The sequence below is a fragment of the Acinonyx jubatus genome, chromosome A3 (assembly GCF_027475565.1).
Source record: "Acinonyx jubatus isolate Ajub_Pintada_27869175 chromosome A3, VMU_Ajub_asm_v1.0, whole genome shotgun sequence".
Classification (NCBI taxonomy): Eukaryota; Metazoa; Chordata; class Mammalia; order Carnivora; family Felidae; genus Acinonyx; species Acinonyx jubatus.
The window spans coordinates 71,118,141-71,140,962 of record NC_069388.1 but is presented as its reverse complement, the minus strand read 5'-3'; the positions used below and the strand labels follow the sequence as shown (position 1 = coordinate 71,140,962).

Here is a 22,822-nt window from a genome sequence, read left to right as displayed (position 1 = left end):
AGATAGTTCTCTGGCTCATGGTAGGTGCTGCATCTGTCAGGCAATGTTGACAGTCTCATCAAAAGTGGTATTTCCCCTGTACTTAATGTTTTTCTGCCTCTTTCTATCTCTTAGCAATTTCTTGAGGGCTTTGATAATCAGGGCAGAAGCAGAAGGTACCACTTCAATTTGAGCCTGTGTGGTGGTGGTGTTGTTGTTGTTTTGTTTGTTTGTTTTTTTATGGGAAGATCATGATTCCCAGTCATCCCTTGAAGTAGGTGGGTCACTTTAGGGGTGACTTTTACCCACTTAAAAATTTGTCTTGTCTCACATTAGCAGTGAAGATTCAGGCATCACCCTGAATCGTTATTTTTTTTACTCATAAGTTTAAGGCATAGGGCCTGTCTGTTCTGAATGGTCAGTTTCACTGTAATCTTCAGACCCTTCCAATCACTTGTTCCCTTGATGATGTCAGCACCAACCATTTTTGGAGACAGACCCAGGGAGCCTGTCTTCTGGGCCAGGGCAGATGTGGCAACAACTTCCCCACAAGGTATATGACTTGGTCTTGTTGGGGTTGAACTTAGGTGGCATGGTGAAGGTGGCTGGTGTTAGGTGAACCCAGATTCAGGATGACCTAAGACAGCTGCACCTTTGCCTCCTTCCAGCTGAAAGCCAAAAGCAAAAGTGCATTTCTTAGAATTGGTGGTATATATGGTGTGTATAAGCTAAAGGAAAACACAGTTATGGTCCCTTGATAAACAATTGAAGGACCCTTCTTTGAAACTAATATTGTGAGTAGTTTCTTGGTTAGCAACTCTACATCCAGGAGCAAAGCCCTCACAAGATCCCAGGTGATAATTCTTTTCTGAAGTGGGGAGGCAGCAGAAACGGAAGGGCACTGACAAAGAAATAGCAGCATGAAGTCCTGCAGAGTTAAGGCCCAGAACCCTTCTTAAACAGTTCGGTTTTGGGGTCCTAAAAATGAGCATCTGTAAACCTGTTCCCAGTTTCATTTTCTTTTTTTTTTAAGTTTTATTTATTTATTTAGAGAAAGAAAGATTGAGCATGAGCAGGGGAGGAGCAGCGAGAGGGAGAGAGAGAGAGAATCCCATGCAAGAGAATCCGTGCTGACAGCACGGAGCCCGATGCAGGGCTCAAACTTACAAACAGTGAAATCACGACCTGAGCTGAAATCCAGAGTCGGACACTTCACCAAATGAGCCACCCAGGTGCCCCTCCATTTTTCATTTTCAAGTTAGTCACACCTCATTTCGAAGATCATTACTTGAGGCAACAAGTAACACTTCTTGGGTGCTGGCAGTCTTGGGTTCCTCTCCAGATCTGACTTGTTATTATAGCTCATTCTTAAGTAATAGTCTGTAATCTGGCCAGGCCAGGTTACGGAGTCTCCCCTTTCAAGGCCACCCTCTTCATTCACAGTTCAGGGGTAGCATACATGACTCCCAGGGAGACATGCGTTTTCTCTCATATCCACTAAAAGCAGTTGTTTTTCTTTTCCATTAATGAAAGAAGCCAATGGTCCCTACAGAGACACTTGCTCCACTGCCCTCCTACTGGAATTGAAGGAAGGCCAAGAGTTAGTGAAGATTCCAGGCCTATGGAATTGTAAGAGAGGCAGGCAGGCTGCCCGGAAAAGGCTCACCTCCCATCAGAGATCCAGGCTTTAGAGAGGCCAGGCCTGGACTGAGCTTACAACACAAAACAGCAAGCCCCACCAGAACGTGGTGTAGAGAGGACTCTACTGAGGCAGGTATCTGCAGGATGAGCTTCGGTGGGCTCATTCCAGCCGTACTGCCCCAAATATGATGAGATGCAGGAGATCCCAAGTCACCTGTAGGAACGAAAATGATGGCCACTGAAGCCAGATGGGGTAATCTTTGAGAAGATGGAGAAGGGAAAGGAGGGGCAGAAAGATAGGGAAATAGCCCCATATTTCCTTCCCTGCCTCTAAAGATGGATCTGTAAACTGAGAAGCAGGTGCTGGCATAATTATGATTTTCCATCTTCTGGCTTTCAATATCATTTAAATGCTAATGACACTCAATTTTATATCTCTAGTCCTAACCTCTCCCTGAGCTGCATGCTGGTCTATCCAATTGCCTATTCAACATCTCCACTTGGATGTCTAATAGGCATCTCAAATTTTAACATGTGCAAAACTGAACTCTCAGTTCACACCTCCTCCTCACCAAACTTGTGTCTCCTGCTGTTTTATTATCTCAGTAAATGGCATGGCATTTCCCCAATCGCACAGCTCTATTTGTTGTCCTTGACTCTCTCTTACATCACATCCAATCCATTGACAAATCCTGAACTATCTTGAAAATAAACTCTGATTCCAACTACTTCTTACCTCTTCATTCCCATCTCCTCTAGCCCATGTCTCCATCATTTCTCACCAGCCTCAGGACCATTTCCCAGCTTCGAGGTTCTCTCTTCTACAGTCTCCCCTTTATTTGTGACTAGGACACTTCTGAGATAAGCTATGTTTGCCACTCTCCTGTTTAAAACCTTCCAGTGCCTTTCCGTCCCACGTAGAAGTCCTTGCCATGACCTATATGGCCCTGATGATCTGGCTCTTGGTTTTCTCTCTGTCACTATTTCCTTTGACTTATACCTTACCTAATGTGCTTGGGCTATAACAGGCTTTCTGGATCTTTCTCACATGCCTCAATTTTGTTCTCATGTCAGGGCATTAATTTCCCTAGAAACGTTCCAGCCTGGAACCACCCTCCCCAATGGCCTTTCCTAGTTGTCATATTCAATACAGTTCTTACCCCATCACGGTCTATCCCTCTGCCCTATCTTACTCTTTTCATGATTCTTATCATTACTGTATTAGTCTGCTTGGGCTGCCATAACAAAATACTGCAGCCTGGGTGGCTTAAATAACAGAAATTTATTTTCTCCAGTTCTGGATGGAGGCTAGAAGTCCAAGGTGAACTAACAGCATTAGTTTCTGTGAGGCCTCTTTTCCTGGCTTCTCGTTGTGTCCTCACATGACCTCCTTTTTGTGCATACATGAGAAGAGAGGGGGTGGGGGAGAGGGGAAGGGAGAGAGTTGCGGATGGGGGGCTCTCAAGGTGTCTCCTCCTCTTGTGTGTACACCATTCCTATCAGATGAGGGCTCCACTCTTATGACCTCATTTTACCTTAATTACCTCCTTAAAAGCCTTATCTCCAATTAGAGCCACAATGAGGGTTAGAGCTTCAAACATGAATTTGAGGGGGAGGTGCACAATTCAGTCCATACAGTTATGTATAATTTTTGCTGGCCTTTTCCCCTCTAGACTAAAGCTCTGATATGATAGGGCGAAAGTTTTGTCTCTTTCGCTCAGTACCACATGCTAGTACCTATCAGTCCTTGGCCCTGATGAGCTTTCAGTGCATCACTGAAGAAATGAATGAATCAAATAATAAATGATTGAAAGGCTGAAGCCTGAAAGTGATATCAACCCAAATCTCTCTCTGACTGGCTTAGTTTCCCCATGTTTGTTGTTATTTTTGTATCTCTGTCTACATTCCCAGGATGATTATCAGCAGGACTCTAATGAAAGGGGGACATGGGTCTTGATTTAGGACTACAAGACCTTATTTCTGATAGTTTTCTTAGGCAACCAGCTCCAAGGGCATCTTTTCCCAGGGGACCACCCCGGCTGCCCATGAGCTGCCAGACAACCTGCCTTCATTCTCATGGGAATTCTTGGGCCCATTATGCAACCCAAGGAAGCTGAAGATGAAAGGAAACTCTTCAGCAACCACAGAGAAGTTAAAGGAGAAAAGAAGTAATTCATTCTTGGAGGGATAGAAGGGAGACTACCAATCACTTTAAAGTATAGAACATTTTGAAAAAAAGGTCCAGATTTAGTGAAACTCTGTTTTCCATAAGAGATAGTTAACAGGCAGTATCTCAGTCCAATGCCTTGGAGAATAATTTCACCAAAGTAGAAATAGCACTTCATCGCTTATGGACAAATAGTGAATCTTCCCTCCTCTACTCCAATAAACAGATAATTCTGCTTCTTTATAAATGCGCTTAGCTGGTGCCAAGATAAGTTCAGTGTGTTTCTCTAAGTGCCATATATGTGAATGTTGGCCCTTTTGACACTTTCTGGAACCTCCAGCTGCTTGCAGCATGCTGATGAGTGGGAGATCTTTCGTCCAACTCCCAGTGTGGGAATCTTGATTTTCATGCAAAGCCCAAGGTTTTGCAAAATGCAGCTTGTTCAGATGCCAGGGAAACCTTAAGAAGTGGAACAACTTACAAAGAGTGCTTTTATGCCCGTCTTCTGGGCTGAGGCACTAGGATGAGTTTCATAACCTGGGGAAATGCTGAAGGTTCAACACATTTCCTGCCTGACATTAGCAAGAGTTATGAAAGCTTCTTGCTCATTTGTTTGGCTTTAGCAACAAAATATAAGAAACGTAGGAACTGATTTCATTAATATTACACTGAGGAAAGATATGGCTGGGAACTGTGTTCTTCACAGAGAATCATAATATTAGACACTTTCTTTGAGGAATTAAGAGTACCTCAGAACTGGAATATTTTCCATTCATGGAGTTGGAGGTGGAAATTCTATTCTTTTCTTGACCTGAGAGAGATCAGGGGCTTTGCTTCAGTCACTGCCCCCAAATGGGGGAAACAGAACAGAGACACAGACACTGTCTTCTTGTGAGGGAGAAGCAAGGAAAAAAAAAATCCGTTAAATTTTGTGGTGCAGAATTTGAGTAAGAAAGAATACAAATGGGACAAGTCATTAATTAATTCTCCCTTTTCTTTCCCAACTATTATAAAATTGAGGAAAATACTGTTGTTCTCAAAGCATCAAACACTCAAAAATAACATGTAGGAAACTCCTCAGAATTGTAGTTGGGGAAGCTTTCATGAGGTGTGGCAAGAGAGGATGAGGGTTCATTCATTCATTCATTCAACAAATATTGAGTGTCATTGTTAGGCAAGGTCTGAGTAGAAAGGTCTGAGAAAGAACATAAGATAAATTCTTTACCAATAAGTAAAAGATGAAGGATTTTTTTTTATCATTTACGTAAAAATACAATCTGGTTCTAGATAAATTGCCCTTGCAGTTGTTTACCACCATCAAATGCTTATCAGAGAAGGGAAAGTTTGATGGCATTTAACCAAGACAGAATTCCCAAGGTGACATTTTAATCTTGCTAGTGAGTTTTCATTTGCCAGATTGTGGGTTGTGTTAGTTTAAGAGAAGTTAGTGGTGTTCCATGATAAAAATATACTGTAGGGGCACCTGGGTGGCTCAGTCGGTTGAGTGTCCGACTTTGGCTCAGGTCATGATCTCACAGTTCGTGGTTTCGTGCCCCGCGTCGGGCTCTGCGCTGACAGCTCAGAGCCTAGAGCCTGCTTCAGATTCTGAGTCTCCCTCTCTCTCTGTCCCTCCCCCTCTCGTGCTCTCTCTCTCGCAAAAATAAACGTAAAATAAAATAAAAATAAAATACACTGTATGGGGGAAAATAAGTATCATACATTTACAAGACAAGGTCAGTCATTTCAGTCAGCATTTTGCTGAGCCCTTTGGTGTGTTCCTTCAGGTGGAAGGTGATGGCACAGAGTGGTTCATGGGGCAAAAGATGGTTCTGCGAATAGAAAGTGCTATAGCACATTATTTACAAACAGGGACTGCACCATTTGAATTGATTCCAAAGCTGGCTGAGCCATACGCGGTTTTAGTTCCACTTTTTGTGCCTCATTTTCCTAAACTGTGAGTTAAAGATAGTAAACATAACCTAATGGGGTTGTGATCACAAGGTATCTGAACTGTTTAGCATAGTGCCAGCATGTAATCAATGTGGGGTAATGGCAGCTATCATTTTTATTATTATTAAAAAAAATTGTTTTTAATGTTTATTTATGAGACAGAGAGAGACAGAGCATGAGTGGGGGAGGGGCAGAGAGAGAGGGGGACACACAGAATCCAAAGTGGGCACCAGGCTCTGAGCTGTTAGCACAGAGCCTGATGCGGGGCTCGAACTCACAGACTGTGAGATCATGACCTGAGCCGAAGTCAGTCGCTCAACCAACTGAGCCACCAGGCGCCCCAATCATTTTTATTATTAAAATATCATTTGAGATTCTAGGAATAATGACTCAAGTTTGTACACAACTGGCTTTGTGGGGATGGCAAAACACTTTCTTGGAAGTGGTTGATGAAAAGCTTTTCCAACAAATGATTTCTGTCACTATAGGTTAAGAACACTAAAAACTATAAATATGGAAAACGAATTCAAAGGAAAGAGACTCCTGATTTCCTTGACCAGCTATTAACATTTCTAATCTTTGGATAACACTTAGAGCTCTGTTAGAATTCTTAAATGAGTGAATTAGGTTTTAGTGCTGTTAAGAACCACTGTTGACTAATTTGCATAGTATTTTATTAAGGACACAGAAGCTATTAAAAGAAAGTTCACTGTTTTTGGCTATATTTTGAGTGAGTTTACAGAGTAGAGCAGATTTGACTAATTGGGTTTTAACCCCTAAGTTGCCGGACTTCTGAGGAAGTTTGAAAAAAAATTATTTTTTTGGTGGTAGAGCACTTTTGTTTTTTAATTGAAATATACTTGACACCGAATGTGGCGTTGGTTTCAGGTGTACAGTATAATGATTTGACAACTCTATACATCATGCAATGCTCACAAGTCTGGCTACCGTCTGTCACCATACAACACTATTACACCATTGACTATATTCCCTTCCTATATATTGGCTGTTCCTTTCATCTGGGTGACTTATTCTATAGCTGGACTCCTGTACCTATCAGTCCCCTGAGAGCTTGACTTTTAATATTATATATTTACAACATCAAAATTATGTTTATGCCTGAGGAAAATATTTTTTTTCTGCATTTTTTCTTGAACCCAAGGCAAAGCATAATGTAGTCTGTTGAAAAGTACTGGAAAGCAATTTAATAGAGTTGAAATATATAATGTTGTACGTGATTAGACGAGATGTTTAGCATTATTTTACAGTCTCATAAATGCCTTCCATAGTGAAGATGGTTACCATTTCCATAAGTTCTGCTAGATGTACTTGCTTTCGGCGAACACTTTTGTTTCAAATGTAAAAAATACTAAAATGCCTAAACGTTTACAAATGGGTATGAACACAAAACACTATAAGCCCTATATTCCCTTTGTTAATAATTTTGCCTTTCTTCTTTTTATTTTGAAAGTGTTGAGATTGTTAGGAGGGCTTTTATTTTCTCTAAGTGTTAAAGAGTGGAAATGCAGTAGTCTTCATACTGTACTTTCTTCTCATTGCCAGTGAGGGAAGCATGCTCATTCTTCCTGATCATTCCAAAAAAGCATTAAAAAAAAAACTGTGTTGTTTCGAATAGAGAAATCTTGTGAGATACCAGGACCACAGTGATTGGGGCCATGACAGGTGAAAGTCACCTGCTAACCTCTCCCCTTAATTCTGGTTGGTTATATACCTGATAGTGTGTGGTCTTCTTTTTTTTAAGTAGGCTCCATGCCCAATGTGGGGTTGAACTCACTCTTCCTTCCTCTTTTTCCTTCTCCTTCTTTCTCCTCCTCCTCCTCCTTTTGTCCTCCTCCTTCTCCTTTCTTTTCTCCTCCTTCTCCTCCTTCTTCTCCTCTTCCTCTTTAAAATTAAAAAAAAAAAAGTTTATTTATTTTTGAGAGAGAGAGAGCGGAGGGGAGGGGCAGAGAGAGAGGGAGACACAGAATCAGAAGCAGGCTCCAGGCTCTGAGCTGTCAGCACAAAGCCCGATGTGGGACTCGAACCCACAAACTGTGAGATCATGACCTGAGTGGAAGTCAACCACCCAACAGACTCCCCAGTTACCCAGGTGCCCCTCCTCCTTCCTCTTTTCCTTCTCCTCCTTTTCCTCCTCCTTCTCTTTCTTTCTTTTAATGTGTGGTCTTGATGCTAATTTTAAAGTGACAATTCCATTTTCTGAAAGGTGATGGAGGGATTTAGTTAATCTACAAAGTTATATATGGTGAAAGTAAATAATGATGGTATCTCCATCATCTCCTCCACATATGTAACGCCTCCTCTTCCACCTGTGATGTTTTGTGTTTTATTGCACAAAACCTGACTTATGAATGACTATGTATACTAGTTTATTTGATCCACCCATAAAATATTAAATAAAAATAAAAGCTTGGGGTGCCTGGGTGGCTCAGTTGTTTGAGCGTCCCACTCTTGATTTCAGCTCAGGTCATGGTCTTGTGATTGTGGGATCGAGCCCGATGATGGGCTCTGTGCTGAGTGCCGAGCCTTCTTGGGATTCTCTCTCTCTGCCTTTCTTCCACTTGTGCTTTCTCTGTCTCTCTCAAACTTAAAAAAACAATAAAAGCTCAATTCCTTTTTACAGATGAAAATTTTAGAGAATTTCTAGTATTTTTTCCCCATAATGCATTGGATCATTTTGCCTGCCTGTACAACCTACTTTAAAACCACTGGCATATGAAACAAAGCCTGCGCTAGGGCATGTAGTTGAGCATGGTTTCTCTACTACCCCTGCCAAGCAACTGAAAAAAAATGTAAGTCATGTCACCAAGGCAACATATTTTGAAAACTTTTACTTCAACAACTCCTTATAACATATAACATCCATATACATGATAGTTTATTTCTTTGTTCAAGTGGAAATGCAAGCACTGGTAAATAAAATCACTCAACACTAGGAAGGGAGTATAAAATCAGATCCTAATGGCACCTGGGTGACTCAGGTTTTTTTTGTTTTTTTTTGTTTTTAAGAAAGGTTTATTTATTTTGAGAAAGAGAGAATGTGCACACATGGAGGAGAAGCAAAGAGAGAAGGAGAGAATCTCAAAAGCGGGGTCTGCACTGACAGAGATTCTGAAATCAAGAATCAGATGCTCAACCCACTGAGCCACCCAGGCCCCCACGACCCACTGTTGATTTGGGCTTAGGTCATGATCCCATGGTTCATGAGACTGAGCCCCGCTTCAGGCTCCATATAGAATTAAAACATTAAAATCAGATCCTAGGAAAGCTGATATTTTCATTTGCAACTGTGATTGCATATCCTATTTATTCAAAATTTATGTCTTGATTTTCATTCTCCTAAAAGGTAATTTGGCCCGATTATGTACTAGGAAGTTTGAGAATTGTCAGAAATCAGGTAAAGCCTTTGTATATCAGACTGAGTGAAAAGCTTACTATTCAGGTAACTGAAATAATTTCTTGCCCTTTGTTGTTAAGTCCCTTTTATCAAGGACATGAAGATACAAAGTAGAGCTGGGCTATAGGCCCCATCTAGTGGTGACTCGAAGAAAAGCAGGTAAAGCTAAAAAAAGAAAGGAAAAGTCCTGTATTCTTGTAAAGATGAGCTACTAGTTATTTCCCTGAAACCCTAATTAGGAGGGTTAGAATGTGTGAAACTGTTAAAGGTGAAGTTCCTAAGTCAGTGATTTTCACTGGAGAATATATTTAAAGTCAAGTGGATCACTCAGGAAGCATATTTGAAGCGCAGATTATGCTCTGCTCTAAAGGATCTGATTTAGTAGGTGTGGAATAGCATCCACCTTACTAGATTTCTCCAAGTACAATAGGCATACCGTAGCTGAGCCCTTTCTCCTACCTATTAGGAACTCAGCTGCTTCTGCAGAAGAGTGGCAGAGGAGGAAGCAGACTTTAGAGATCAAATGAGATTTCATATAAGGGACCCAAGATTTAGAAGGAATATGGAGAGCTGGCTTAGCCCTTCCTAAACAGGTTGAAGCTGTTAGCCCAGACAGAAAGCCAACTTACTTTTAAAAAAACATTTTATTTTGAAAAAATTACAACTTCTATTTTTAAGAATCTTCTTCAGTAAACTATCCAATACAGTTTTTTAGATCTCCGCCCCCCCCCCTTCCCCTTTTTAACAGAAGAGTTTGGCCTAAATATTCTGTGTCTTCTGGCACTCAACCTTTCACAACCCTCACACCCTCCCTCCTATACCTATTATCCAAATGTGGGTAATTCTATTTGTCTTAATTCATTGATGTAAGAAGTACGATTCTAATTTACTAAAGAAATAGATTTTGACGGCTGTGGTCTCTGATCTTATTCTATTAATAGGAGACAAGGGCGGTATTAGGAAATAAAGGAACTCTTACTGGGAACCTGGTGTCTAGTACTGGGCCCGGGGTTTTACATACAGTAAAATGAATGCACTCTGCAACCCCCTTTGGAAGGACGCAGTCTCTCTACCAAAGAGGAAGCGAGTCTCAAAGAGGTTAACTGATTGGTACAGGATCACACAGCTAGTAAGCTAGAGAGTATGTGGACTTCAGTTTGAGTGCAAAGTGTGTGCTTTTTCTCTATGTGTGCTGCTTCACGTGAAAATCTACAAACAGCCCTGCAATAATCAATTGCATTAACCATTTCTCAAATTAAAATATCTTTCTCCAGAACTACTGAAAAGGAGGAAAAGTATTTTATAGCTACTTTTCTCTCTTTATTTAGATATGTACATCCAAAATACAATAAGATAATGTGTGCAACATGGGGATGGAGAAAATAAAGGAAATGAGTAATCTGCCATTGACTACATGACAACACTGCTTGGGAACATTTTATTCATTTTAAAATAAATATTATGCTGTGAAACTGTCCAGAACTAAAATCTGTAGTATACAGTAGGCAAATACAAAGGATGGCCAGCACAGTGCGTTTTGTTGGGAGTAAACCATTCTAAGTCAAAAGAGAAGGATCTCTGACTGTCTATACCAGGTACACACCTTGGGGGGAAAAGAAACAGATAAAAGTTCCGAGAGCAACAATCTATTACAAATAAGAGTTTCTTGAGATTAACAGAGGTGAAGAAAACTTAAATGTTGTGAGGCTCTACTATGTGCCCAGTTTCTAGTCTAACACCTGGTAGTTGCTAAATAAAAATCTGTGGAAAGGATTTCAGGCACTAGAGTTTACATATTTTACATGGTCTCCCATTTAAACAACCTACTATCAATTTCTTTCTTCATTATCTTTAGTTCATTAACTAGTTATATATACTATAATTTACATAATAAATCTATTATTTAAAAACTTTCAATAGGCACAACAATTATGACATTTCATTAGGCTGGACTCTAAATTGCTTGGATGAGATTTATTTTGGAATCACATTATCCAAGCAAAAAACACGATCGGATCATAAGACATGACAAAAATGAAAGAAATGAGACAACTATCTGCCTTAAGAAGTTTATCCATAACCTCTTATATACACATTTATATTCACAAAGTGGTTGAGAGTCCTTTTATACGATCCTTTAGATGAGATCCAATGGCTGAGAACTCTATGAGACACATACATGGTCAGACAGAAATCATCATGACTGTCAATGATCTTTCTCCAAACTTTATTATCCTTTAGTTGGGGAGAGAAAGAAGTCCATTTTCATCTGCTGTATCTAAAATTTTACAGATCACCGGAGATTCAACCTAAAGAACAAAAATAAGAAAACCATTAAAAAGTTGTTAAACTGAATACTTACTTTATTCGGTAGTCTTTTGCTATGTGAATCCATGTATATAAAGTTGTTAAATGTATATTCACAGAAGTATAATGATTAATAATATCAACCCATAAATACACAAAGCTCAATGAACTCTGACTAGGAAAAATACACAGAAAGCTAGTTAGGCATCACATAACCAAAGGTAGGACCATAAAACTTCTAGAAAGAAATACAGCATAATATTTTCATGACTTTTGGGTGGCAATGTTTTCTCAGAACAAAATAAAGCATTTGCCATAAAAGAGAAAAAGTGGATAAAATAAACTTTATCAAATAAACCAACTTCTGCTCATCAAAAGACATTAAGAAAATAAACAGGCAAGCCACAGATTGAGGAAAAGAATGTGCACTATAAAAAAGACCTCATACCCAGAATATATTTGAACTCCTAGAAAAAAGAAGATAAACAATAACAATAAAAATGGGTAAAAGACAGACAGATGACAGACTCTCCTTGACCAAACTAAGGTTAGGCTCCCCCGGTCCCTTTTCATAGGCTTCTTTTTGTACTTGTGCCCTGTCTTGGGCCTGCTGAGTCCAGCTGTAGTAAGAATCAGTGTGGAGAGAACCCCACACTCTCAACATCTAATCATCCTCCGTATCTGATCAAATTCCTCGTCTCTCACATTTGATGGCTGGTCATCCTGGCCTGTCTTCAGCAATAACCCTATCAAGTCAGTTTATGTTGATCTCTCCTCTTAGTAATTTTCCATCCATTGAAACTCCCCTCCTCCACCTTCTGTTTGGCTGTATATCCTGAGCTGTCTTTGCTGTAAGTGGAGTTAAGCTGGATCTCTCTTCCCTACTATAGTCTTGACACTTACTGCCAAAAGTCCTGAATAAAGACTGTTTGAGTAAGTGTCAGAATTTTTCTTTAAAAAGACTTGGCTAGACATTTCACAAAAGATCACATGAAAAGGTGCTTGCCACCATTTTCCATATGGGAAATGCATATTAAAATGACTAAAATGGCTAAATATAAAAGAGATTGAAAATACCAAATGTTTTTGTTTTTTGCATGTAGCTTTTTTTGGGAGGGGTATTTTTATTTAATTTATTTTTTAAATTTACACCCCAGTTAGTTAGCATATAGTGCAACAATAATTTCAGGAGTAGATTCCTTAATGCCCCTTACCCATTTAGCCACGCCCCCTCCCACAACCCCTCCAGGAACTCTCTATTTGTTCTCCATATTTAAGAGTCTCTTATGTTTTGTCCTCCTCCCTGTTTTTATATTATTTTTGCTTCTCTTCCCTTATGTTCACCTGTTTTGTATCTTAAAGTCCTCATAGGAGTGAAGTCATATGATATTTGTCTTTCTCTAATTTCGCTTAGAATAATACCCTCTAGTTCCATCCACGTAGTTGCAAATGGCAAGATTTCATTGATTGCTGAGTAATACTCCATTATGTGTGTGTGTATACCACATCTTCTTTATATATATATATATATATATATATATATATATATATATGTATGTATATACATCACCTCTTCTTTATCCGTTCATCCATCGATGGACATTTGGGCTCTTTCCATACTTTGGCTATTGTCGATAGCGCTGCTATAAATAGTGGGGTGCATGTGCCCCTTCAAAACAGCACACCTGTATCCCTTGGATAAATACCTAGTAGTGCAAGGACTGGGTCGTAGGGTAGTTCTATTTTTACCAAATGTTGATAAGGATGTGGAGCAGCTGGATTCTCACACACTACTGGTATGCGTGTAAAATGGTACAGCCATTTGGACAGCTATTCGGTAAAAGTTAAACATATATCTAATCTATGATTCAGCAATTCCACTCCTAGGTACTTACCCAAAAGAAATGAAAATACAGGATTACAAAGCAACTTGTAAAAAAATGTTCCTAGCAGCTTATTTACATGATAAAAAATGAGAACCAACCCAAATGTCTTTATAGAAGAATGGATCAGCAAATGTGATTTACTTATACAACTGACTACTATTCAGTAACAAAAAGAGAATGAAGTACTGGAGTGACGTGGGTGAGTCTGAAAAACATGCCAAGTCAAAGAGGGCAGGCATAAAAAACTATATACTATATGGTCCCATTCGTAGGGAATAAAAAACCAGGCAAAACTGCCCTAGAGTGTGAGAAATCAGAAAGGGGTATCTGTGGGGGTTGAGGGGTATTAACATAAAAGGGCTATAAAATTTTTTTCTGCAGTGATAAGATACCTTGTTTGGGGTGATAATTATATAGGTATATAAAATTATCAAAATGTATCAAACTCAGCACTTAAGATCTTTGCATTTTATTTTATGTAAATTGTACCTTAATAAAAAAGATTTTAGGTTTTATAGAGATAGCATGGGGATTATATTACATTTTGGACATTACTGAAGGTCCTTTCTAGACTTAATGCTAAAAATCGAAACATGTTCCCAAAATGAATTCCTGAGTATTATTTGTTTACTTACCCCAAGGATATACTGACAGGAGTGAGGCTCTAGCATATATACAGTAACAGCATGAGGAGAATCTGATTCTTTACACCTAAAACAGAGAGTACTTTAAAGTACTGCCCAAACCATACAGAAGTATTTTTGTTTTCCTCTTAAGCTATAAAAAACTTATCTCCTGTATAATTTAATACTGATATCATTTAACAATCATAACTTACAAATAAATAATTATATTAAAATAATTTTTATATTTTATTTTTAAAAATGATTTTAAGTTTATTTGTTTTGAGAGAGGGAGAGAGAGTGCATGCATGCATGCAAGCAGGGTAAGGGCAGTGAGAGAATCCCAAGCAGGCTCCTCACCGTCAGCCACACGGGGCTTGAAGCCACGAACCATGAGATCATGACTTGAGCCAAAATCAAGAGATGGACACTCAACTGACTGAACCATCTTTTTCTTTCTCTATCTTTTAAAGTTTCTTTCTCTCTTTCTCTCTCTCTTAAGTAATCTCTACACCCAGTGTGGAGCTCGGACTCACAACGCCAAGGTCAAGAGAGTGGCATGTTCTTTTGACTGAGCCAGCCAGGCACCTTAATTAATATTTTAGAATAAAGTAATAATTTTTTAAATATGTTTACTTAGTTTTGAGAGAGAGAGAGAGAGAGAGAGAGAGGGAGAGAGGCAGAGTGTGAGCCAGGGAAGGGCACAGAGATTGGGAGACACAGAATCCAAAGCAGGCTCCAGGCTTTGAGCTGTCAGCACAGAGCACAGTTTGGGGCTTGAACTCAAACCACAAGATCATGACCTGAACTGAAGTCGGATGCTCAACCAACTGAGCCATCCAGGCACCCCAGAATAAAGCATTATTTTCATATTACATTAATCCATATTATTATGCAGAAATATAATTGTGTTTATTCACAATTATATTTCCTATTTATGTAGACTTTTTCACACTGGATACAGATTAAAGAGAAAAGCATAAAGCACAAGTTGATGGTCTAACTTACTTTAGTTTTACAGTCACCTGTCTTGGCTTGTCAGTTATATCACAAATATCTCCATTCCCATAAAAATGTGACACCATCCTAAATCAGAGAAACAAACAAGTTCATTCATTCAGAGTAAGTGTCATGTGGGCTGGTGGTGATGAGAAGATGGTTAGAGGGATCAGTTTTGCATTAGTTATAAAATATTTTTAGGGTCATGTTACAGAGAAAATGTTTCAGATTCTATAAGGAGACTATAAAACTGAGATATTTCAGAGTGATTTACCTGATAAGAGTAATCTTCGATTTGCATATTATCTACCTGTATACAAACAGTTAAGGTTAAATTGCTTTTTAAAAAGTCTTTTTGAAGTTAACCATTTCCTCAGCCCTGTATATTGTTTACTTTGTGGAACAATTTTCTCTCCTTCCCATCCTTCAGCACTTTTTGGTCAGTCCCAAAAGTCAGCACGTTCTGTTTTTTTCTTTTTCATTGTTTATTTATTTTTTGAGAGAGAGAGAGAGAGAGCAAGCAGGAGAGGGGCAGAGAGAGAGGGAGACAGAGGCTCTGAAGCGGGCGCTGTACCATTAGCACAGAGCCTGCTGTGGGACTGGAACCCACACACTGAGATCATGACCTGAGCTGAAGCCGGACGCTTAACTGACTGAGCTATCCAGACATCCCAAACTTTTTTTTTTTTTTAAGATTTTATTTTTAAGTAATCTCTATACCCAATGTGTGGCTCAAACTCACAACCCCAAGATCAAGAGTCTTGTGCTCCACCAGGTGCCCCAAAGTCAGCACATTCTAAAAATAGAGTCTCTCAATACCATGTTGCTAGGACGGACAAACTTAATGCCCAATAAAGAGAAAAGAATGGATAATTTAAAACTTGCCAGGCAAGAGACTACAAGGAAAACTTAAGCTTAGCTATTCTTGAGAAATAAGAGATTAATTTATTTCTGCTATAACAAGATATACCTATATAACTCAGAGAAGATGTGAGGTAGTTTTGTAAAAAGTTACTGTTTATTTTCAACCATAACCTCACAAAGGTAAAGTAACAAAGGAACATGCTAGCGGGTATTTATTTTTTGTTTATTTTTATTTATTTTGAGAGAAAGAGAGCGCATGTGAGTGGGGAAGGAGCAGACAGAGGGAGAGAATCCCAAGCAGGCTCTGTTGGTGGGGGGAGGGAGGGAGCCTGAAGTGGGGCTCAAACTCATGAGCCTGTGAGATCATGACCTGAGCTGAAACTAAGAGACATTTAACCAACTGAAGCATCCAGGTGCCCCTGGAGTATATTTAAGTAGAATTAACTAACTTAAAGAGGTAAAGATTACACATTAAAAAGGGAAATGCTTTATAATAACAGTCTCAGACTTAATATGTGGAATTGAGCCACTGTGTCCATCACCACTGCCACCATTCTCATTACCATGCCACCACCACTGCTAAAGGCAAGAGCCAAAATTTATGGCATGCTCTTTCCAGGTATAATGCGGTACCTAAATGACCGTGTTTAAATGTTGTAACAATCCTATGAGGCAAATACTAGCAGACAAGAGTGAGAGTTAACAAGATTATGTAATCTGCCCAAGGTAGTACGTGAAGAGCCAGTATTTGAATCCAGGGCTCCCCATTTCTGAAACTGTGTTCTTAACTATTACCTTAGGAAAAGAAAACTAATTTAAAAGATGTCCCTTAAAAAAACTGACCAGAGATTTTACCTAAGTGTTTCAATTTTATGTTTTTCAATATTCTGAGTTTTAAATATTCTACTAATCAGATCCAAGGACAAATAAAGTTAATCTTTACCTGACTGTCTGGGTACCATCATCTTGAAGGTGATAGGCTCTGGCAGTATTCTTCTTAGCCCATTCAATATGCTCTTCTTGGTTCCATGTCCCCACAACCACAGAGGTTTTCCCACTATCCTTGTCCTGATATATGAAAAATACTTGTGATAATGCATTCTTCATATTATCAAGTGGACATTTATGCTGATGGCCTGCCTGTAAGTTACAGTCCTTATCTCCACCTGCATATTGGGTGTGTGTGTTTAGATGTCAGTCAAACATGATGAGTAGAAATCTGAGCTATCTTCTTTATTCTTTGTTTTTCTGAATAATGAAACTGCTTTCTGGTCAGGCTAGCACCAAACGCAGTTATTTCTATTTCCTTTGTCTCCTACATTATTTTCCTGGGGATGTTCTTGGCTTTAGAATCTTCCTCTACATTTCCAATGCTGATATTTTACCTCCTCAACCAAGAGTTTAATCACTTATACCTAGATGATACAACTGCATACTACTGTGATTCTTTTTTCTTATTTTAAATTTTTGTGAGAGAGCACAAGCAGAAGAGGAACAGAGAGAGGGACAGAGGATCCAAAGTAGGCTCTGCACTGTTGACAGCAGCAAGCCTGATGTGGGACTCGAACACAAGAACTGTGAGAGCTGAAGTTGGACAATCAATTGATGAGCCACCCAGGTGCCACGCTACTGTGATTCTTATTTAAATCTGTATCTTTTATCCTGCAGCCACAATGAACCTATCTTCATCGTACTTCTACCCTTTCAAATGCCAATCTTTAAGTTATACTAGTATTCACATTATTCATTTGACATCATGCTTATTTCTTTATCAAGACTGTTCACAAACCCTCTTCCCCATTCAGATTTTATTATTTTTTTATTAAATTTTTTGCTTTATTATGTATTTATTTATTTTATTTTTTAAAACTTCAGATAGCGCAAGAGGGGGAGAGGGGCAAGGAAGAGAGAAAATCCCAGGCAGGCTAAATACTCAGTGTGGAGCACAACACAGGGCTCGATCCCGTGACCCTGAGATCATGACCTGAGCCAAAACCAAGAATCTGCTCCTCAACTGACTGAGCCACCCAGGTACTCAAACTTTTGTTATTTTTTTAAACAGTAACTATATACTATCTTATATGTGGATCTCCTTCCTTCTCTCTCCTTTTTCTTTCCTCTCCCCTCCCTTTCTTTTCCTTCTTTATATTTTATGCCAGGCACCATGCTGAGCACTAGCATACAAGGGATGAGTAGGATTAAAAACCCTTATAAATGGCAGATGAACTGGGCAGAGCCACTGCTACCAGCAGAGCTGACTGCTTAGTGGAAGAAAGAACCATTTAACAGTCTTTTAGCAACTGGACTATAAGTTAATAGATAGACAGGGATTGGAGCCATATGGTGAAGTGTTTAAGGAGGCTGGATATGGAACAACACTGCCTGGGTTAGAATTCTGGTTTTATCATTTACTACCTATGTGGTTTTAGGCAAGCTACTAAATTATTGCTTCCGTTTCCTCATGTTGGAATAATAATACTCACCTCTGAGGGTGGTTATGAGAATTAAATGAGGTAATATGCATAGTTAGAACAGTGCCTGGTATACAATGAATATTATATTCGTCAGCTACTATTATTTTTATATCTCCCAAAGCTCCTAGTAGCGTCCTTCGGAAAGTTCTAAGTTATATAACCTTGGGCAAAATAAGTCTGATAAAATCTAGTGCTGGCAAGTGTACGGGGGAAAAAGCCATTGTTATTGGGAATGTCTTCCAAAATGTTCCGTATGCGTAAATTTTGACCTAACAAGCACACTGCTAGAAATGTGCCTTGTGAATATGAGATACTTCATGAATATGAATGTGGTAAACTTGCAAAAGTTTACTAACAAAACTATTTATAAATGCTCACTAAAATGCTATTACAGAAAAACTGGAAACAATTCAAAGGTCTGTAGAGATCTGGCTAAATATATTGTGGGTATAGACATAATGCTCTGTAGATGCTGAGAAGAATGAGATCAGCTGTTGCTGTTGTGAAAAGATCTCCAAAACACTAACTGAAAAGAACAAATGCAGAGCAGTGTGTTTAGCAGATACCTTCTGTCTAAATACAAGGTTATACCAACATTTACATGTATGCATTTGTTTTCTTGTGGAGGGTTAACTAAGAAAACATCAAGAACAATTACTTTTAGGAAATGGGACAATGGTAGACAAGAATTTTACCATTCATTCTAAATTTCTGGTATGTATTCCTTTAATTAAAAAAAAAAAAAAAGCCATCATGGAGCACCTGGGTGGCTCAGTCAGTTAAGCGACTGATGTTGATTTTGGCTCAAATTTTGTGACATTAAGCCCCACGTTAGGCACTGCGCTGATAGTGCAGAACCTTTTTGGGTTTCTCTCTCCCTCTCTCTCTCCCCCTCTCTAGCTTATGCTTGCTCTCTCTCTCAAAAAAAATAAACTTAAAACAAAAATAAATCCCCTCTTCACTAGCCATGCAAATTTGAAAAAAATGAATAAATTTTCTTAAAAAAAAAAAGCCGTTGCACATTATCTGGATTGTAGTTAGGCAATTTTTTTCCTATTAATAAATATTACTAAAAATAAATAAAACATTTATAAAGCATCAAGAATAAATGGGAATAAGAGTAAAATGGTACTTCTTAGGTTTAAGTAAACAAAACAAATTTCCTAGTTTATAGATGCCTCATAAATTTGGAATGATTTATTTTTTTTTTAATTTTTTTTTTCAACGTTTTTATTTATTTTTGGGACAGAGAGAGACAGAGCATGAACGGGGGAGGGACAGAGAGAGAGGGAGACACAGAATCGACAACAGGCTCCAGGTTCCAAGCCATCAGCCCAGAGCCTGACGCGGGGCTCGAACTCTGGGTCCGCGAGATCGTGACCTGGCTGAAGCCGGACGCTTAACCGACTGCGCCACCCAGGCGCCCCAAATTTGGAATGATTTAAATGTGGAAGGTGAGTTGATGATCTTTCCTGGTATGGTCTGCTTTGGAAATTAAGACTGGCTCAAAACAACTCAAGAGGGCAAACACAGTATTTTCTAATTACTATGTTTGTCTTCAAACAGTTGCTTACAGGGGCGCCTGGGTGGCTGGGTCGGTTAAGCATCCGACTTCGGCTCAGATCATGATCTCGCAGTCCGTGAGTTCGAGCCCCGCATCAGGCTCTGTGCTGACAGCTCAGAGCCTAAAGCCTGCTTCAGATTCTGTGTCTCCCTCTCTCTCTGACCCTCCCCCATTCATGCTGTCTCTCCCTGTCTCAAAAATAAAATAAACGTTAAAAAAAAAAATAAAAAAATAAATTTCAAACAGTTGCTTACCAATGTACAACTGTGACAGATAAATTTAATAAGGGCTGAAGTTCAGAATTTGAACAGCTTGGCTCAAATGTGGGAGAATATGCTATCTGATTTATGAAATTAGAAAAAAAGGGGGGCGCCTGGGTGGCTCAGTCGGTTAAGCCTCCGACTTCGGCTCAGGTCATGATCTCATGGTCCGTGAGTTCAAGCCCCGCGTCGGGCTCTGTGCTGACAGCTCAGAGCCTGGAGCCCGCTTCGGATTCTGTGTCTCCCTCTCTCTGCCCCTCCCCCATTCATGCTCTGTCTCTCTCTGTCTCAAAAATAAATAAACGTTAAAAAAAAAAAAATTAAAAAAAAAAAGAAAAAAAGGAAGAATCAAAAGCCAATAAAACGTACTTGATTTTAAACTTAAATGATATGGTATATTCTTTTAGCTGAGAAACTTGCTGTATTTATCCTATTTTCCTAGCCTGAGCCATAATGTACTATCTTATTATTCACTTTGTTAATTTTTTTTTTTACTTTGTTAATTTAAAGAATTATAATTACTAATTTCTCGGTCCAAGCTAACGAGGTTAGTCACAATAGCTTATTATTCCTCCAGAGTCACAGTAATACAAGAATCTGAGCAATTAATAAACAACCTTACTTTAAGATGGTTGACTTAGTAGGTCACCTGGGTGGCTCCGTCAGTTAAGCATCCTACTTTGGCTCAGGTCATGATCTGATGGTTTGTGGGTTCGAGCCCTGTGATGGGCTCTGTGCTGACAGCTCAGAGCCTGGAGCCTGTTTTGGATTTTGTGTGTGTGCGTCTCTCTCTCTGCCCCTCCCCACCTCACACTCAGTCTCTCTCCCTCAAAAATAAACATTAAAAAAAGAAAAAAAAAAGATGGTTGATTTACTTAACACCAAGTTTTCCATTTTCTGGAACTTACAGACACTTTGAAGTATTTTCTTTTTAAATTTTTTTTTTTTTTTAACGTTTATTTATTTTTGAGACAGAGAGAGACAGAGCATGAACGGGGGAGGGGCAGAGAGAGGGAGACACAGAATCTGAAACAGGCTCCAGGCTCTGAGCCGTCAGCCCAGAGACCGACGCGGGGCTCGAACTCACGGACCACGAGATTGTGACCTGAGCTGAAGTCAGACGCTTAACCGACTGAGCCACCCAGGCGCCCCTGAAGTATTTTCATATTTAAGTCATTTCATAATTAAAATGCCATCTCCCCTCTTTTTCACAAAAGATTTTTAAAACTTTATCTAGTGGTAGAATGATATAAAGGCTATTCCATACCTCATGATACTGATGTACATGTTTGCCATAGCAGAATTCATATTTCCACCAACCAACACCCTACGAGAAAGCAAAAAGATCAAGTTAAATATAGAGAATGGGGGATTGGGGTCTGTCTCAATACTGCAACATGACAGTGATGGGAAAAAAAATATATATATATATATAAATATATATACACATATATATAAACATAAAAAAATGATACTAGCAACAATGTGGTTGAAAATTAAAATTAAAAAGTTACTGAGAAGTACTGAGAAATAACATAATCTGGTGAAAGACGGTAACTACTTATAATGAGCATTAAGTAATGTACAGAATTGTCAAATCACTATGTTATAGCACCTGCAACTAACATAACATTGTATGTCAACTACACTTCAATAATAAAAAGAGAAATTACTGAGAAATACTAATTTAAAAAAGACAAATACGGAGTATAGCTGCTGTACTGCCTTAGTAAAATAAAATAAAATGAAAATTCCACTTAGTGTATTTCCCACTGTAACTACTAGTCTATTAAAGGCAAAATTTAACCTTTGTAGATGTTAACTCAAGTTTTAAATGTGATTGATACATAACCAAAATGCAGACCATACAATTTTTTTTATGCCATATAATCTGATGCCCATTCTACCAATTAACCCAAATCACACATGATTTATTTATATATACGTAATTTCTGTCAAGTAAAGGTCAAGTTTTAGCTTGTGAGTAAAGAGAACATAATGGCTACAAATTAGATTATATAAGATGCAGAGAGAAAATGTCTATTAGGAGGCTTCCAGAATCCTGCCATTTCTCTACAGATGAAAACTTTTTTCAGTGCTGCTAATGGGTCCTGACTAATTAACATACAAGTGAAGGCTGTAAGATAAATATTTAAACCAAAGGCTCACTTCTCACCCCATGAAAGCAGTAAGAACCACTAAGGAACTCTTTTATGAGTTGGTCATCTGTCAATTTGGATATGTGGGTTGTTCCAACAGTGAGCATAGGCTGAGAACCAACAGCAATGGGTTTGTGGATTGCTGGAAATCTCTCTTCTTTGGTTGATTGCAACTCTTCCTAAAATTAAACACATATGTTTAAGGGCTTCTAACCATACTTATTTTTTTTTTTTCAGTTATGACTTTATTATTTTTAACTATAGGACATTTGGAAAATAAAAGTTGTCCTCTCATTTTTAATGTGTTGTCAAAAAATGAATTTTGCAACACTTAATACAATAGAGAAAGCTCTAGACAAAGGTTATTTCCATCTACCGGTTAGGGATATGATGGCCATTCTTAACATACAGGGATAATTTCCATCTCATATGTTTTGTCTCCTTCTTTTTTTGATTTTAGCAGCTAGAATTATTCTAGTGCAAGTAGCTAAGCTAAGTAGTACCTTACTAGAAATACCACAAACACATTACATA

General features: G+C 38.8%; 1 protein-coding gene and 1 non-coding gene across 3 annotated transcripts in view; both read right to left on the bottom strand.

The window, feature by feature from the left end:
- Window positions 1–220: 220 nt before the first annotated feature.
- On the bottom strand, window positions 221–375 carry LOC113603312 (U12 minor spliceosomal RNA). The gene has a single exon (XR_003424892.1). It is a non-coding gene; the product is annotated as a U12 minor spliceosomal RNA (small nuclear RNA).
- Window positions 376–10,563: 10,188 nt separating this feature from the next.
- Window positions 10,564–22,822, bottom strand: part of ERLEC1 (endoplasmic reticulum lectin 1) — a 31,573-nt gene continuing 19,314 nt past the window's right edge. Inside the window, exons 9-14 of one of the 2 annotated variants that reach the window (XM_027072457.2) lie at window positions 22,306–22,467; window positions 21,397–21,456; window positions 16,775–16,899; window positions 14,977–15,054; window positions 13,981–14,056; window positions 10,564–11,461 (exon numbers count right to left, since the gene is read on the bottom strand). In XM_027072457.2, coding sequence (XP_026928258.1) covers window positions 11,390–11,461; window positions 13,981–14,056; window positions 14,977–15,054; window positions 16,775–16,899; window positions 21,397–21,456; window positions 22,306–22,467 — 573 coding nt within the window. In that variant the 3' untranslated portion in view covers window positions 10,564–11,389. The remainder of the gene's footprint in view (window positions 11,462–13,980; window positions 14,057–14,976; window positions 15,055–16,774; window positions 16,900–21,396; window positions 21,457–22,305; window positions 22,468–22,822) is intronic. The other variant, XM_027072458.2, reaches the window with a different exon arrangement.